The sequence below is a fragment of the Amphiprion ocellaris genome, chromosome 13 (genome assembly GCF_022539595.1).
Source record: "Amphiprion ocellaris isolate individual 3 ecotype Okinawa chromosome 13, ASM2253959v1, whole genome shotgun sequence".
Classification (NCBI taxonomy): Eukaryota; Metazoa; Chordata; class Actinopteri; family Pomacentridae; genus Amphiprion; species Amphiprion ocellaris.
The window spans coordinates 29,622,390-29,641,545 of NC_072778.1; the positions used below are offsets into that span (position 1 = coordinate 29,622,390).

Genomic DNA, 19,156 nt, shown 5'->3' on the forward strand with positions numbered 1-19,156 from the left:
AACATGCAACACCATAGTGATTCTCAGGCTACCCTATTTAAAAGCATTACCGATTTTGGCAAGAAGGAGTTTTTAAATCTCTTCAAACCCCTATGTACCCTATATCTCCTCCCAGAGGGTAGCGGATCATATTCTGGATAGAGCACATGTGAGGGGTCAGCCAGTATCTTCCGAGCCTGTCTCAGAACAGATTGCTCATACAGTGCATTGAGGGGCTGATGATTCTTCACCCCCATGATTTTCATCGCGCTGTTGATTTGTCTTTGTAATTTTGTTTTTGACTGCACAGTGAGGTTTCCATACCAGGCACTCATGCCATACCTTAGCAGACTCTCAATCACTGCCTGGTAGAACAGAAGGAGCTGCCCAGTGATGATACTGTTTCCTGCAGGGGATGGGAGGTGTCCTCCATGATAGACAACAGCTTTGTCTTCATCCTCCTGTCTCCCACCACCTCCACAGGATCAAGGGGGCAGCCCAGGACAGAACTGGCTTTCTTTACCATTTTTTTTAGTCTCTTCCTGTCTGCAGCTGTGATGCTGCTGCTCCAGCAGACCACTCCATACATGATAGCTGATGCCACCACAGAATCATAAAAGGTCCTCAGAAGTGCTCCCTGTACCCCGAAGGACCTCAGTTTTCTGAGCAGGTGGAGTCTGCTCTCACCTTTCTTATAAAGTGCGTTGGTATTTGTAGTCCAGTCCAGTTTGTTGTTTAAGTGAACAATGTCTGTTCCCTGGATGTTCACTGGTGAAGGAGAAGTGTGTCTGTTCCTGCTAAAGTCCACCACCAGTTCCTTGGTTTTCACCGCACTGATCTGGAGGCAGTTCAGCAGCACCAGTCCACAAAGTCCCGGTTAAGTTCTCTGTACTCCTCCTCATCTCCATCCGTGATGAGGCCAACGATGGTGGAGTCATCAGAAAACTTCTGAAGATGGCAGTTTGTGGTGTGATGGGAGAAGTCTGCTGTGTAGAGGGTGAAAAGAAAGGGGGCAAGGACAGTCCCCTGTGGGGCTCCCGTACTGCAGACCACAGTGTTGGACATACAGTCCCCTGCCCTCACAAACTGTGGCTGGTTGGTGAGGTAATCCAGCAGCCACATTGTGAGGTGAGGGTCTACTCCCGTCTGCTCCAGTTTGTCCCCCAGAAGCGCAGGCTTGATGGTGTTGAAGGCACTGGAGAAATCATAAAACATGATTCTCACAGTGCTCTTTGTCTTCTCCAGGTGAGAGAGACATCTGTGCAGGAGGTAGATCACTGCATCATCAACCCCAATGCCGGGCTGGTAGGCGAATTGCAGCAGGTCCAATGATGAGCTCACCGGGGGTCGTAGATGACAAAGGACCAACCTCTCCGGGGTTTTCATCAGTTGGGATGTTAGTGCCACCGGCCTGTAGTGGTTGAGGTCCTTGGGGTGCGATATCTTCAGCACCGGTACCACGCAGGACGCCTTCCACAGCTGTGGTACTCTCCCCAGCTTCAGGCTGAAGTTGAAGACGTGCTCCATAATCCTGCTCAGCTGATCTGCGCAGGATTTTAGGTCGATAGGGACAAGTTGGGGCAGGGGGGGCCGTGTGCTGGTTGTGAGTGTGGGGCCCTGTGGGGGAGGGGGGGTGTGATGGTAGGAGAACTGTGGTGGAGCCATGAGGGGAAATGCAGCCGGGGTGGTGCAGTCAGCAGGGGGTGCAGACAGATGCAGTGGTGGCCGCTGCCGGGTGGACTGGTCCGGGGGAGGGGTGGCTGCCTCTTCAAACCTGTTAAAGAAGGTGTTCAGGTCATTCACCCACTTCTGTTCCCGTCTCAGTTCAGTCTTGGGATCTTTGTGGCCAGAGATGGTCTTCAGGCCCCTCCAGACCCCACTGACATTGTTCTGCAGCAGCTGATCCTCCATCCTCTTCCTGTAGCTGCATTCCCCTTCTCTGATCTTCCTCCTCAGCTCTCTCTGTGCAGACCTCATCTCCTCCTTGTCTCCTGACCTAAAAGCCCTCCATTTGTCCTTTAGGAGAGCCTTTATGTCAGGAGTAATCCAGGGCGTGCTGTTGGCAAAACAGCATACAGTCTTGGTGGGCACGGTGGAATCCACACAATTGGCCTACAGCCCAGCATTGCCTGGGAGGGCACAAAACTGGATGTGGGCAGGACTATCCTGCTACACTTTGAATGGTAGTGTACACATTCTGTTTCCCAGAGTTTAGTTTTAATTAACTACATGTCTTCATACTAGAATATGTACTTACACATTTACACAACATGGCTGTATCTATTTCAGGGATTTATTTTTCGTGAGACAATGTCAGAAACCTCAGTTTTTTCATTTTCTCCATTAGTCTGCTAGTGCTTCTGTTTGCTGTTGATGCACTCAACACTGTCTCTGCTCTGTTTCATGTTAAAAGAATTACACTGGTTGAGATCTGCACACACAGTAGATCTCTTATCGTCACTGGAAGGCTTTTACTGAGAAACATTTGCAAGAAGTGTGGCATATCTGTCACAGAGGAAAGACTGGTGTGCTGCACCGAATATATATGAAGACCAAGTGTCCCAAGCAGAAGTTGAAATTAAGGCTTAAAGCTAAGACTCTAAGCCGTAATACAATTTAAATCAGTGAGCTACATAAAAACTTATAAGACCATAACTGTTTTTGCACCAGTTTCCAAACATGTTTATTTCTGCTGTAAAGTTGCACATATAAACATTTAAAAATGGGGGTCTGTGGGGATTTGCAGCCAGCATCAAGTAGCTGTTGGAGGAAATGCAGTTTTTACAACTTCTGCAGTGGTTTCATTCTTCATCCTCAGATGTACTGTCGACATTAAAGACACTACAATAATTACAGTGAGGAAATTATTATGTGACTCTTTACACAGCTCAGGTAGTGTGGTGTTTTAACCAGTTTTCTATGGCATTTATTTCATTAACAGCATTAATTTGAGGATTTTTTTTATTGAATACAACAAAGACTGCATAGTATTTTTGAGATTATACTGTCTTTGAACACAGAAAATGAGCTAGAAAATGAGTACATAAGAGAGAAAATGTTTAAACAGGAGATATAGAGAGCAACTTGTTTTCCACTGAACGTGTACCAACAAAGGCTCGAATTCAGTCAGAATGCATGTTGAGTCTTGTTATCGATTGTTCACTCAAAACGCAATCAGTATCATCTGCAAATCCTGTGAGGCATATACCACAGCAGCATCAGTTTATCAGCATATCATCAGATCTTATTCCTCTGGAACAGTATCTGTCCATGTCTGCTCAGGAGGAAGCCTGCTATGATTGACTCAGTCATACAAACCACAAAGAAGTGGAACAGTCAGACATGCTTCCTTGTCACTCACTGTCTGCTGGAACTGAAGACAGTCAGCTTCAAAGCCATCCTTTGCCTTTTGAAAATGCCGGAGAACTCTATTTGCAAAGGGTAAGTGTAGATGTTTCTTTTATTTGAAATATTCTGACATGAAAGGCTGAAACCTCACAGTGGTTTATGAATGTGAAAGCTTTTAAAACAGATCCTGTGATTAGGAAATGAGTCCACTGTAGAGACAGTAAAGCTAATGTTATGTTTTGATGTATGGTTAACCCTTTTTTGTTTTTTAAAGCATTTTCACTTGGTTTCCACAACAGAATAAAACACATTAATGTCAGTTCTACCAGTTATTAACTATATTAGTTTACATAAAATACAATGTTTAAGTTCATAAAGTGAAAATAAGCATTTTTTTCGACTGATACAATTTATTTATGTATTATTACACTCAGATTTTATATAATCACATTTTTAGAAACTAAAAAAAGTGAACTGATTAATTTTCCCACCAGTTAAGTTTGTGCAATTTGCATTTGACATTCAGACAGTAGTGACACTTAGAATGAAAAGTTTGTGTGCTACATATCTGTTACACAAGCACGTCTTTTATCATGTGACCAAAACGTGGTTTTTGATAATAAGTGCAGCTACCTCATATAAACTCTATAACAACATGAGCAGCATGCCACTGCCTGTCCCTTACACAGGAAAGCCGATAACATGCTTACACATGCCTCCTGCAAATTCTTCCTAACTGATATCTGTGTTCCTGAAAAAGGTGCCACAGCAGTAAAGGAATTTCTGATAATTTGTTGCCATTCAGCTTCATTTTTGCTGTTTTTATTGCTTGTGTCCATATATATTAGTGACACAAAAGTTTTACAAAATTAGATGTTTTTCTTCGAGTACACATTTCGACATAAACATTTATTCCTCTGTATGTGAGTTAATATTTTAAGTGCTGTACAGTCGATTTTTACCACCTGTTAGATCAGTGTTACTCACAGTATTGGTAGAAGTTTTAATATGTATCTAAGAGATGTTGACAAATGACTTCCATTTTAATCTGCACATTGCAGACCATGAAAACCTCATTCAGTTTCGAGTCATGTTTTTCTCAGCACAGTGAGTATCTTTGTCTCACCACAAACACGACAGACCTTACAAAAGAGCCATGTGACAGGAAAATGGCAAATGCACCAAAATTATTTTAAAAATTAACCAGAATAAAGGAAAGGAATACAATTTGTTTTCACACATTTTCACAGAAGATTTAGCAAGTTACTGCTCACGGCCTGCACTGACTAGATTAATAAATTAAGACGGAACTGTGTAGAAATTCTAAAATATACTAGTCTGGCCAAGTATTGTATGGTCACATGGGGAAAAAAAACTGTTGTGATTATGACTAGGTATGAATACCTTTTCCATCTGGAGCTAAATGCTGAGAGCAGACAGGATTTTACAAGAAGTCTGACTAATGTGGTTTTTCAGACGTGACTTTCAACACTATGTTTTTTATTGTAATCAGGACATTTGGGATTTTCCACACAGCTGTCCTCAGTATGTCCACAGACTTAGACATCCTGATCATGAAACTATGACAGACATGAATTTTTAGAAGTTTAATCAATTACTGCACCTCCACAGGTCCAAAAATATGCTGAGGTTAATTGATCATTCTAAATTGCCCGTAGGTGTGAATGTGTGAGTGATTGTTTGTCTATATATGTAGCCCTGCGACAGACTGGCGACCTGTCCAGGGTGTCCCCTGCCTTCACCTGAGTCAGCTGGGATAGACTCCAGCCCCCCCATGACCCTAGTGAGGATTAAGCGATGTATAGATAATGGATGGATGGATGGATGTGAATGTAGCAGACAGATAAAAAATGCAGATAAATAGAAATTAAATACTTTTGTGGTTTAAGTTTTTACTCCATCGAGGCTCCGCCTCCTTGGAGGAGGAATAACCTAAACAACAAAAATCTCTCTTTTAATAACTTAATTATAAACTTTTTGTTTATAAAAAATTACATAAATAAAAAGTGATATTCCTATAAAAAGAACTATCAAAATTACATAATTTATCAGACCCCGAAAAGATGGAAACAGAATGAATCTGGATTTTCAACTTTCTGAAGCTCCTTGAACTACTTATGCTGATTGTATGTGCCATACAGTGGAAAAAACAACTAAATTCAGGCTTTAAGTCATCAAAATCACTTTTTTCTATATGACCCATTTTCCTTTCCATGTTTATGTCTATTCATTGATTCAACTGTCAACCACAATTTTATTTGAATTGAAAAACTTCACTTATTGTGTCAAATATTGCTATTTGACAAAACTGCAATTATTGCGATTAATTAATTACAAAGCCTGTAATTAATTAGATTACATTTTTTAATCGTGTCCCACCACTAATATATATATATATATATATATATATATATATATATATATATATATATATATACATATATATACAAGGCAAAGACTAAACAGTATAGTGGACAGGATTTGTAGGTGGATTGTCTCTTGAGTCTATTGCTTCAGGTCTAGCAGGTGGACAGCCTGTGGGAAAGAAGCTCCTTCTGGATCCTCTCTGTGTTTGCCATTAGGCAGTGGTAACGCCACTCTGATGACAGCAGCAAGAACAGTCTGTGGTTGGGGTGGATGGGCTCACTCGTGATTTTCCTGGCCTTTAACCTGTCAGTTTGCAGCGAGAAGGTCCCCAATTCGCATCCCAGGAGTGGTTTCCAGCTGACATTCAAGCCGTAAGCACAACTCAGAAGTTGTCAGCTCTCACATAATGCCTAAAACAAGATAATTATACAAAGCCACAAAGGCAGCCGTCTTAGCACTGCTGGAAATTGGCATGAGTGAGAGACCAGTAGCAAAAAAACTGAAGACCTCCAAGACAGCTGTTCATTACACCAAGAAAAAACAAAAATGGCATTACCGAATTGCTTGCTGGTCACGGCAGGAAACATTTTTCTTCTCCAGGTCATGTAAGGGCTACTCTTGAAAACAGTCTTCTTCCATCAGCTGGAAAACTCTTTCCTGCCTCTAATGACTGGATTTTCCAACAAGACAATGCCCCTTGTCACACGGCAAGGTCAGTGAAAGCCTGGATGGAGAACCAGAACACTGGAACCATGCCTTGGCCTGCTCAATCACCAGACCTAAATCCAATTGAAAACCTGTGGAAAATCATCAAACACAAAATGGACAACCACAAGCCCAAAAACAAAGAAAATTAAAGCTGCAAGCAGCATTGAAAGGGTCCTTGCATCCTTGCTGGGCAGTGAATCCAAGCACGTCCACCAGGTGGCACTGTGACTGAGAGTGTATTTCGGCCTATGAATATAATGAGAGCCAGACTCTGATCATATTTGTCAAGTTTCAATCAGAATGGAGCATGTACAGGCTAGGTCCTGTCCATCCACTAAGTGGCGCTATCATTGTGACTGTGTATTGGGCTATGGAATTAATCAGGGCCGGACTCTGATCGCACATGTAAAGTTTGAGGCAGATTGCAGCACATACAGGGGATTTATCGCCTGTGAGGAAGTCATTGCTTTAAATTACCAAAAACACCACAACTCTGCCATTTAATTGAAAATGTCAGACTTCCTGTTGGGTTTAGAGTGTGGGTCCAAGAGACTTTTTCTTCACCCTAACAAAATGCTGCAGGAGGCACTAGGGCACTTGCTGTGAATGTATTTTGGCATCTGGATGTGATCACAGTAGGATTCTGATCATACATGTAAAGTTTGAAGCAGATTGGAGCATGCAGACGATAGTTACACAGCAGCTGATGTTTCATGAAGTATCAAAATTCTGCAGGCCACCATGGCCACACCCTCAGACTTTTGTGGAAGATTCTGTTAACTTTTGATCACTAATACCTGGTTTATAAACTGGCCAAACTTGAGATCTGTTGGAGTTACCTGGGAAGAGTTTATAGCTCTTGAAAATGACAAAAATTACCCAAAATCTCAAACTTAATTCAAAATGGCAGACTTCCTGTTGGGTTTAGGGTATGACTCCAAGAGGCTTTTTTGTGTGTCCTGATGTGCTCTATATGCCTCAAAAATTTCATGGATGTATGGGAAATGTACTGCGGGGGCTACTTGTTGAACATGCTGCAGTGGGCGCTATAGCACATGCAGTGCCAAGATGCATACAGTGTTCTTCCTTGGGTCGACTGTGATGTGAGTGATAATTTATGGTGAGGTTTTGAGCATTCCTAACCTGTCAAAAAGTACTTTGTTGTCATGGCAATAATGCGTTGCCACGGCAACAGCATTGTACGAAAAGTCAAAATCTTCAGACTGTGGCATTGTCAAGGGGTGAAGACTCAGCTGACCACTTTCAGGCATTATGTCACAGTTGTAAATGCAATTAGGGCGTAAAAGTAAAATCTGCAGTGTGATTTGTTCACACCGCAACGGCTCCCAGAGAACCTGCCGCTGCTGAAAAAAATCCTAGAGGAAACACTGCCTCATCAATGTCTTTAGGCTTATGTCACTAAATTTGAGATGAATATGGGCAACGGGCTAACAACAGTACATCGAAGTGTAAAAAATGACATTTCCTGTTGCCAGCAGGTGTCGCTATGACTGTGAATGTAGTTCATCATATAGATGTGATCAGGGCAGGACTCTGATCATACATGTAAAGTTTCAGGCAGATTGGAGCATGTTCAGGGCATTTACACAGCACCTGATGTTTCATGGCGAAGGATCAAACTTCCAGAAGCCGCCACAACCACGTCCTTAGACTTATGTAGAACATTTTGATAACTTTTAATCACTAAGGCCTGCTGTATGTACTGGCTATTTGCAGTTACCCCCTAAGAGGAGTTCGCTCTTGAAAATGAGCAAAAATCATCAAATTTCAAACAGTCAATTCAAAATGGTGGACTTCCTGTGAGGTTTAGGATATGGCTATCACTGACTTTTTTGTTCAGCCTGACGTGCTGCATATGCATATCAAATTTGGTAGCTGTAGGTGAAATGTGCTGCCCATAGAAGATGTTACAAATTTTACAGGTGGCGCTATGGAGCCATTTTGAATCACACCTACGGAATTCCCCTAAAATATCAAATTTTTCACTGGTCCTGGTGTGTGTGCAAATTTTCACACGTTTTTGAATAGTTTTAGGCCTTCAAATTTGCATTTCAAAAAACAGTTTAAAAAAAAAAAGACGATGAAGAACAAGAACAAGAAACCCATAGGTTTCAATAGGGTCTTCCCACCATTCAGTGCTCGGGCCCTAATTACTTCTGTGACAGCAGAACAATGTCAGAAGCTGGTGGAGAGCAAGAGAGCAGCAGAGAGACGCATGGCTGCAGTCATCAGAAACAATGGTTATGCAATCAGTACTAACTCCTGTGTTTATCATGTGACTAAAACAAACAGAAAAGAAAACATGGAATGTCTAAAAGCTGTTTTTGGCAGAACGATGCCATAGCTATCGATAGAAGAACTTAAGTGATTTTGGTTATGAACAAGAAAACCCTTGAAAATTTCTAGGTATCAGCTTATATTAAACTCTTATGAGCTATTTTTGTTATCATTATATTTGTCCAAACAAATGTACCTTTAGTGGTACCAGACATTAAAATGAACAAGAAATTGAAGAAAACAAGGGCGGTCTAATCATTTTTTCCATGACTGTAGATAATGGATAGATCTTGGACATGACTGAGTGGATTTAAAAATCATTTAATGGTTAACACTTGAAAGTCTCATTGCAGAATTCTAAGAAATTTATCTGAACTGCTATGGCTACAAGATATCAGAAATGTTCAGGCAAAGTGTATCATTGATGATGCCTCTAAACATGCATAAACTACAGACTTTCGATAATTTCTCATCAGTGATGAAAGAAACATTTCAAGCTTTACGCCATCCTAGAAGTAACAGTAACATCTCTGCTTTAACCTTATGAGGTGTGATAACAGACACGAAGATGACTATCAGGTAGAACCACAGATTATATACAAAAGATCTATGCAGCAGCTGTCCCAGTGGTTTGTGGTTTACTGTTGTGCATTCATCCATCACTGTTTTGTTTTTTAGAAACCAGGTGCAACATGCAAGTAGCAGATGTGAGTACAGAACCAGAGGACTTATTAATCACAAAGTAGTCCTGCCTTCAAGCATACTCTATCATCTAATTTATAATTCCATGTATTCAAAAAGACTTGACGCTAGTGATTAAGTTCATGGAGTAAATGGCAGAATGTTTCCTGTGATAAAAAATCAAGAGAGAAGCAGGATCATTTTCTCATAGACTTTCATAAAATTAGACTTCTCTTTGCAGCCAGAGGAGTCGTCCCTGCTGGCTGTTCGAAGGAATGCAGGTTAAAAGTGACAGCCATCTTTTATTTACAGTATATGCACAGAACTTACGTTATAATTGACTCATAATGCTGTTGTGGGGTGCAAAATAAGACTACGACAATGAATCCACATAGTCTAAAAATCGATGACCAGATTAGTTGCCCGTGAGCTTAATTCTGGATTAGTTGATGATGTTATTTCGAGTGTTGTTTGCACTGATTCCCAATTCTCCGGCATAATAGTGTGTCGCATAAAAGCAGGACAGACTATGAAGCATTGCTGATCTCAACACAGGAGAACTACAGGAAAATTAATGTACCAAAACATTCGTGATGAATTTCTCTCCACAGTGCACGGTGGAATGATTATGTCTAAGGTCACGACAGTTGTTTTCTACTTGTAAAACTTCCTGTGTATGTTTCTGAAGCATGATGTAATCAAAATATGTTGTGTATTTCTTTAATGGGTACATTTTTTATTTGCAAAGCATGCAGAGTATTCAGAAACATGTTTCGTTTATCAAGTTTTGGCAAGAAATTAGCAATACACAACACACAACCGCATACAGTCAATTATGGTTAATGAGGAAAGCCTCCATTACTGGGAGAGGAAGAGGACAAAGTGCCTCCTGATTCCAAACCACCACACATCAGCAGCAGTTAAGTGCTTCTTGTGTGCCATTAAACGGCCTTTAAAGATGTCCACTTTTGTGTTGGCAGTGAAAAGACTCCATGGACAAGATTGAGACAATGGCTGTGTTTTTTAACGCTGATCATTGTGATGACAACTTCACTGTTCATCTTCTACAATTCAAGCTTCCAAGTATCGTGGCCTTTGAACTTTTGGACAACAAGCTCATGGCCGAGCCAATCTTACAACAATGTGACTCCTTCAGCTGGTAGTGTGAGTATATTTACTAGCCCCTGTGTCATCTTGAAGCAAAGGCAACTGTAATGACGAATGCATTAAAAAATCCATGCACGTAATGTGTCTGCAGTTTATCCCTGGTCTGATCTGAAGCTCTTTAGATAAGTCATCAGTAAAACATCACTAATGTTCTCTGTTTTCCTTTTTCCTGCTGCTGTTACCATCAAAATGTTCTTTAGAGAAGAAATGCATTTTAATGTTTCTTTTTAAGAAGTCATTCAGTGTCAAAATGCAACAGTTTGAAATGCAGGAAATCAAATAAGACTCGCATTCAGCTAATTGCACATACAGCCAGTGAGCTGCCTCTTGCTAAATGCCAGTGTGGGAGATTTTCTCAGATGGTGTGTTCACGCAGAATGCAAAGCAAATTTCAGACACAGCAGGACTTTGAATACAAAGTTGATAGAAAGGCAAAAATAATTAGAATACGAAGAACTTTATTTGCATTGCACCTTCCAAAAACAAGGTACAGTACTTCATAAAGACAGAAGTAAAAGAAAAAGTAAAAGATAATAAATAATATATGATGATAATAGATAAAATGGGCATAGTATAGAAATGATGGCTCGTGAACCAAACATAGAGTTTTCAACATAACACAGGACCATAATTAATCTGTGCTTTGTTCAGATGTCCACCGACATTTTCAGATTAATTCAAAAAATTCAACCATCATAGTGTAAAAATACAGTTTTACTGCTGCTGTTACTTTTTAAAGTAACTACAAAGTTCAGATCTACACCATAGTTTATTTGGCAATGCTCCACCTCTCCACCAAGTTTGATTAATTAAGTAACAAATGGCACTGAAAACATACCTCTGCCTTGGTGAGAAATAATTCCCCAACCCTTGATGCAGGGTCGCACTTACCAGATACAAAGCAGTTGTCAGCTGACATGAACAGGGCATTTTTTAAATGTCAAAAAAGTGTGCCAGAAATTGATTGAGGGCTGCCAGACTGCTAGATTTATGTCAACATCTGCTTTCATCTGAGTCAGTCACAAAGAAATGATGTCTTTCACAATTACACTTACGTCTCTGCATTAATATATCTGCTCTGTGAGCTAGATTACAACCATCCAGTTGTTTTTACCTTCTGAAACAGCTTTAACGGACCAATTTAACTCATATAAGGCAATTTTCCAAAATGTTATTGCATCCTCTACATTGTGGCTGATATAGCATTAAAATGACTTGATTTCATATTAAGGGTATATTTTAAAGATAACAGTCCATCAAATAATGCACTGCCTGGCCAAAAAAAAAAGTCGCCACCTGGATCAACTGAGCAAATAGGTAAGAGCCTTCCATTGGATGATTACTGCAGTGATGAATATGTTTCAGCTGCAACAACTTATTTAACTCTAGCTGATGCAGTGAGGAGCTTCTCATTTCTTAAACCACCATGTTGGAAGACATATCCTGTGGTCATGGAAAGGATGTTAATCTGCCTCAGAAGGGTCAAATTATTGGCCTGCATTAAGCAAAGAAAACAACTAAGGAGACTTCTGAAACTACTAAATTCAGGTTAAGACCCGTCCAACGCATCATTAAAACCTGAAGGATTGTGGAGAACCATCATCTTTGAGGAACAAATATGATCTGAACAAACTCTTGGATGATCATGATTGGAGATCACTTAAACATTTGATGGAATCAACAGTAGAACTCACGGCTATGTTTAATAGTGAAAGTAAGAGCATTTCCACACATACAATGCAAAGGGAACTCAAAGGATTAGGACTTAACAGCTGTAGGTCTGAGAAAACCACTGATCTGTGAGGCTAATCAGAAAAAGACTTCAGTTTGCTAGGGATCATAAAGATTGAACTGTGGTTTGATTTATTCAGTTCCAAAGTGATGGGCACATCAGGGTAAGAAGAGAGGCAGATGAAGTGATGCATTTATCATGCCTAGTGCACACCGTACAAGCCTGTGGGGGTTTGGGTTATGATCTGGGGTTGGTCAGGTTCAGAAACATTATGTTCCCAAAGAATGAGGTCAACTGACTCCCTGAATATACTGAATGACCAGGTCTTTCTATCAATGGAATTTTTCTTATTGATGGCATGGGTATGTTCCAAGATGATGATGCCAGGATTCATGGGGCTCACATTGTGAATGAGTGGATCAGGGAGCATGAGACGTCATTTTCACACATGGATTGAACTCCACAGAGTCCAGATCTCAGCCCCATTGAGAATCTTTGAGATGAGCTGGAGAAGACTTTGCGCAGTAGTCTGACTCTGTCATCATCAATATGAGATCTTTGCAGTAAATGATTGCAACTCTGGACAGAAATAAATGCTGTGACATTGCAGAGGTTTATTGAAATGATACCACGGCGAATGTGTGTTGTTCTCAGACCTAAAGGCGTTCCAACAAAATATTAGTGTGCAACTTTTTTTCTGGACGGGCAGTGTATATTCCAAAGCTTTACCAAGCAGTGTACATTCACAGACCAGTTTTTGGCACCACCACACTTGTTTTCAGCCACAAGCATGCCTTAAATGTAAACAGCAAAACATTAGTGTTATGTGGATCCTTTGACTGGATTCAATGAGCAGCATGGGTGCAGCTTTTCTGACCAGGTAAAGTTTGGATAGGTTTATTGGTTAAAACAGGAATTCAGCGAGCGACAGTAATCCAAGGACGCATGGGTGGTGGTGTCTAAGTTCTTTGTAGATGCAAAGGATCTAATTTTAGAAATATTTCAACATTGTAAGAAGCAATATTGAACAGCAGAGTTCAGCTGGGTATTAAAATCAGATGTGTAAAGTTTGATTTTACACAAGTCAAAGTACTGGCGCTATAGGGAAACGTTTACTTGTATTTGTGTAAAAATGTCCTCAAAAAGAAGTAAAAATGATGTTATTGAAACATACTTTGAGAATTGTTTTTATTCTTTTTTAACTGATCTCATCCGGTTTTCATGTTATTTAACTATTAATAACTTCTAGCCTTGGTACATGATGAGTGTGCACAGTTAAAAGATACTGAGTAGCGTCATAATGTCACCTCAGCTGGCAACCAAGCTGACGTGTCTTCTGATGATGATAACAGATAAAAGATTAAAAAAAAGAACTACTTTGGTTCCTTTAAGCTGGAAAAAGTCAACATAGAATGAGATAAGATTCAGTCATATTTGATTGTTGCTTCATATGACTTATACTCCTACACAGTAAGCAAACAATCTAACACTTATTAGGCCACTAAGTTTACACAAACACTAAAAATGACCAGTTTGCCACTAATAATCTGTGAACCAAGCTCCTGACTATTATCATGAATAAATGTGAAATTCAGTGACTACAGCTAATTAACTTACCTGCTGCTATCTCTATGTTTTCTGCAAAACAAAGCCAACACTGCATGAGAAGGATGTGTTTCTTTTCCTTGTGGGTTAATTGGTCCCTTCAATGTGGCAAAGATTTTCAATTTCACATTCAGCCTCAACTGAATGATTAAGATTAGGATTCATCTGCATTTCAGTCTTGCTGTGTGTCAACTTTGTTCATCTTGACTGTCAGTGCCTGGCATTTGAATGAGCAAATGACTTGGTGTCGTTGACATCATGTCATTTTCTGGCATGGCTGGCTTTTTAAAATGTATTTTTTAACTGGGGCAGTTTAAATGGTAGGAAAGTAAAATATCTCAAATCAGACATGCTTAACCCACAGAGTTACTGCAGTGTAAAACAGTACATATCGAATGGAACCACACAAGTCTATCCTTTCAAATAATACTAGTTTCTCATTCAAAAGTTATTTGTATGATAGTAGTGACATTTGTTTGAACATCTTTTTCCAAATTTTTTAAGTCATACGTATCCCACCATCATGATTCTAATATTTCCAGATTCCAGACAATCTGATCTACACATTTATGGAAAAATATCTCTACTGTCATGCTTTTAAATGCTGTCATACATGTACAAACCTAACAATTTCATAATGCAATATATTCTTTTCTCAATATAAAGGCTGATATAAAAAATCTGCAACTATTTTCATATCAAATGGTGGAAGATCTGGACAGGCTGTTCTGAAAAACACAAACAAACAAACACAACCTAAAGCATGTCTGTATGATATATTCCTTATAATGACCAAGATAAAAGCATTAGATAGTCAAATTACCCTGTAAACAGTCTCAGGCTCATAGGGTTAGGTAAAAAGCAAATGTAAAGGTTTCGAAATATACTCTAACAAGAATAAGAACATTAAATTTCATTTGCTACTTCCATGCATGATAAAGATTAAATTTGTTGTCTGCAGGAGGATACAGAGCTTGTTAGAAGAGGAAGTCTCATTAGTAGAGTCCGGATCTGTGATAATATCTTCTGCTTTATCTGGAAGAAACATAGAAAGCAAAAAGAAGGAACAGGACTAAATATAAAGCAGGGGAGGGTTTGTCGTGTAGCTAAAATCACTGAGCAGGTGTCTGGTGTGATTTTAATGTTTTTTTAAATTGGAGGTGAAACATTTTCACGAGGCCCTTAAGCCTCCTTAAGGTGAACAGAAAGTTTCCATTTGTGTTCTGCTTGGGGGCAACTTTTTTCTTTAATGTTAGTCAGGAAGCACAACACACAGCATGTAAATATGACCACTTTAGAGTTCTGAGACATACTCAGACACACATTTGTATGTCTACCTAATACAGCCCAGTAGACAAAAAGAACACAAAACACTCACTTAGCTTTTGTCTGAACGCATCCTTAAAGATTTACAGCATGTTTTGGTTTTTAATGTGAAGCTACTGACTTCTCAAAAAACAACCTTGTCTGCCTTTACAGGTTCCTCCACTGCAGTACTTTGTGGCTTACCCACACCAGTACAAGTTCATAGTGGACGAACCAATCAGATGTCTCAAGGAAAGCCCGTTTCTGGTTCTTATGGTCCCAGTCGCACCCCACAACAGGGAGGCTCGTGACATAATCCGCAACACGTGGGGGAAAGAAACCACGGTGCTGGGCCAGGAGGTCAGCCACTACTTCTTGCTGGGACTGTCCAAAGAGGAAGATGGATTAGAAGACCTACAGGAACAAGTGAGTGGATTCATTGTTGAAGTTCATGTGTCCCTTTTTATCCCTTTAACCATCGAAGAAGAGAGGAAAGAGAGGGTTTGTTGGGGGAACTCCAAGAACATTTCTGTTCTTCTTGCAGAATAAATAGTGATTCAGGTACAGCGCATGTTACACAAAGTTCACAAGATAGAGCAGAGGAAGGATAGAAATGTCAAGTTACAGCTGCAGTCAAACAAAGTGCACTACTGAATCCTGAGTGCTTCAGTAGAAGAAATTGGACATCTTGTCTTGGATCTTTAAGACAATTACCTTCTCACACATGAGGTTTCCTCAATATAGACTGACTGGTGGGGAGTCCAAAGAATTTATTCTGATCCTCCAGTCGCATGGCTCATGGCCCGTTTAAGACTCACAGTACTCTGGGCATGGATGTTTGTAAAACTGCCCAAGGAGGGGCTCAGGACTACCTGATAAGTGATGCTGTAGACCCTCACCTCTGTTTAGAGATGGCTATTCCAGTTTAACATCGATGGCTCCCTTAACTCCTCCCTAAAACTATCTGTCTTCTCTGTCAAGAAGGTTGACATTGGGGCATCCCTTATCCTTTGGAGTCCACCTGTTCCTGTCTTCAATAGCTGCAAGGATTCATACTATAAGGCTCTATAGATAAATTGCATAACTTAGAGAGATTCAGAGCTGGTTAAACTGGTGTCTATGTGTGCTGCATTATGAGGGCAATGTAGAAGTTGTTAGGCTGGCTTCTATACTGGCTTGAAAGGCCAAAACCTGTTGTCTTTACAGTTTTGGTATGGTTTTGTGATGCACAGCTGTGCTTCACCATCATTGCTGCCTACTACTGTTTCCAGCTGCTGCTCCCATCAAAAAGGAAACTTTTAAAAGCCACAGTAAACAAACTGCTTGACACTGAGCAGGAAACAGACAAAATTGGCGACAAAATGGTGCCAAGATGGTGAGGACAGTGTAGCTGTTAGCACTAATGAAGAAGATATTTCACAGAGAGGCTGGTGTAGATCTGAGCATAACACCAGAGTTTAAAGGTCGGTCTTGCCACCTTTAAATGCAACTCCAAATAAATGCTAAAATTTCTCCTTATCTGCAGGGTATGTAAATAAAACCTGTCAATCAGGACTTTAAGCTCAGTCTCCTATCTTTCTTAAGGTATTACAGGAAAGCCGGACACATCATGACATTCTCCAAAGTGACTTCTTGGACAGCTACAATAATCTCACCATTAAAACTATGGTTATGTTCGAATGGCTCAGCACTCATTGTCCCAACACCACTTATGCCATGAAGATCGACTCGGACATGTTTCTCAATGTCCAAAACCTCATCGACATGCTTCTGAAAGCCCCCAAATGTCTCTACATGACAGGGATGATGGCCAGAGGTGCTCCTGTTCTTCGAGATCATACCTCAAAGTGGTTCCTACCTTATTCTGCCTTCCCCGAGTCAACGTATCCACCGTATGTTCTAGGAATGGGCTATGTGTTCTCTCTGGATTTACCCAAGAAGATATTGGAGGCATCTGCACATGTTAAAGCCGTGTACATTGAGGACGTGTACGTGGGTCTGTGTATGAAACATGCAGGACTCACACCGACAGATCCTCCTCACGGTGGTTTGTTTAGGACTACAGTGCCTTCTTTTACAAACAGCTGTTACTGGACATCTGTCATTACAACAATCCTGCAAAATTCTAACCAGCTTTTGAATGTATGGGGAATATATCAGACTCAAGCACATAGTGGCTGTTGAACACTTCTGCCTTACAAACAATGTACAGGCAGAAGTGTTTGTAAGTGTACCGCATGTGGTACACATTGTAACTGCGTAGTCCAAGCTACACTCTGTTTACATTGTATGTCATTGGCTGGATGATATTTTTTATCTGTTGGTGGCGATGTGGACCTTTGATACTGAAAGATTTAGACAGGAATACATTCTGTGGTTTACAGAATGTGTTTATGCTTTTGTCACTTGAAGTGACAAAAGCCTCACTTTACTTGATATGCTCATCTACATACTGTTTGAATTTTTCTACCAGCTATATATGTAGTATATTTAAATGCCAGTCATATACATTACAGTAAACTATGAATCAATTTCAATGCTAGCTTGTACTTTGTATGTATCATCTAGCTTATCATACTGTATCCAACTGTATGTTATATGTTCCTTGTTCCCCACCCCCCTCTTCTCTCATCCCTCCCCCTCTACCTCTATCCCTCTACCTCTACCCCTCCATCTCTATCCCTCTATCTCTACCTCTATCCCTCTACCTCCATCCCTCTATCTCTACCTCTCTACCTCTTCTGTCCCTCTCAACCTACCCGGCCAGCAGGCAGATGGGTCCCCCCACATTAGAGCCGGGTTCTGCTCGAGGTTTTTTCCCTGTTAAAAGGGTGTTTTCCTTGCCACTGTCTCCTTTTGGCTTGCTCTGGGGGTCAGGCATATGGGTTCTGTAAAGCGTCTCGAGACAATTTGACTTGCAGTTGGTGCTATATAAATAAAATTGAATTGAACTGAATTGCAGTAATTGCACAGGCAATTTTGAATGTACTTAGTAATTTAAAGATTTTAGAATGGAGAACATTTATCAAAACAGTTTTGTTGTCCTGCAGCTTACAATTCATGACAAAGAAAGCAATTCTCACCAAACAAGAGTTGTCCAAAATCACAAGTTAGCACGGCCATCAGTTATTTCAGTGTGAAAGACTGAAGCTGCCTGCACACAAAGAGATCTCAATATTTCACTTCACTTATTTTTACCAGCTTGAAGAAATTCTTGGTACATTATGTCAGATTAGGCATAACAAAAATAATCATCAGCTGAATAACATTTGCAATTCATACGGTGGCGCTTTTATTTGTCCACACAAAGACAAATAAATGCATAATTAAATATGATGTAAGCAAGGGCAATGTAACAAGAAACTGTTATAATGTGAAATGAACTGTGTTTTTTTGGGTTTTTTTATTATTAAGATGCCAAAAAAACATTTGCATTGCACACAGATGATCTTTTGCACTCTTAAACACAGTGAGTAAACAAAAGCTAGATTATAAAGTGAGGTTGTGTTAATTACCAGAACAATGGAAAGCATCGAAATATGAGTAAAAAGTAACCAGCAGTTGCATGTGGCTTTTATCTCAGATACAGTAACATTACTTGGTTTGCTCCACCACCAAATATCCCACTATTACATACCTATTTGAGATTTTTTATAGAGACAATCATGGTCCTCAGAAAATGAGGGTGATCCTCTGACTTCTTTTCTAGTGCTGGAACAAGATTACCACTTTTGGTTTTCAAGCGTAAAATCAAAACAACTATTGGATGGATTGGAATAAAATTTTGTTGAGAGTTCTAGTGAGAAATAGGTTTGGAGTTCATTAAGTCAGTCTGCGAACTGCAAACAAATGGCATTGCCAGTTTATGACCTTTAGATGGCTAATGTTAGCAGTTGTTAAGGTAGTAGTTTATGTGATGCGTGCCAAAGTTAGCTCTAACTACTA

At 40.1% G+C, this 19,156-nt stretch overlaps 1 protein-coding gene across 1 annotated transcript; it reads left to right on the top strand.

The window, feature by feature from the left end:
* The first annotated feature begins 3,170 nt into the window (after window positions 1–3,170).
* LOC111566488 (beta-1,3-galactosyltransferase 1-like) lies at window positions 3,171–18,654 on the top strand. Its single transcript, XM_023267103.3, has 4 exons — window positions 3,171–3,420; window positions 10,383–10,566; window positions 15,386–15,637; window positions 16,796–18,654. Exons 1-4 carry the CDS (start codon window positions 3,275–3,277, stop codon window positions 17,393–17,395), a joined length of 1,182 nt encoding a protein of 393 aa, XP_023122871.3. The 5' UTR covers window positions 3,171–3,274; the 3' UTR covers window positions 17,396–18,654.
* Window positions 18,655–19,156: the final 502 nt, after the last annotated feature.

What these genes read in the sequence shown, in the direction of transcription:
- LOC111566488 (XM_023267103.3), top strand. Translation starts at nt 3,275, where the DNA reads ATGATTGACTCAGTCATACAAACCACAAAGAAGTGGAACAGTCAGACA. An exon ending in TGACTCCTTCAGCTGGTAGT is followed by an intron (nt 10,567 to 15,385) that starts GTGAGTATATTT and finishes CTGCCTTTACAG; the next exon opens with GTTCCTCCACTGCAGTACTT. An exon ending in TAGAAGACCTACAGGAACAA is followed by an intron (nt 15,638 to 16,795) that starts GTGAGTGGATTC and finishes ATCTTTCTTAAG; the next exon opens with GTATTACAGGAAAGCCGGAC.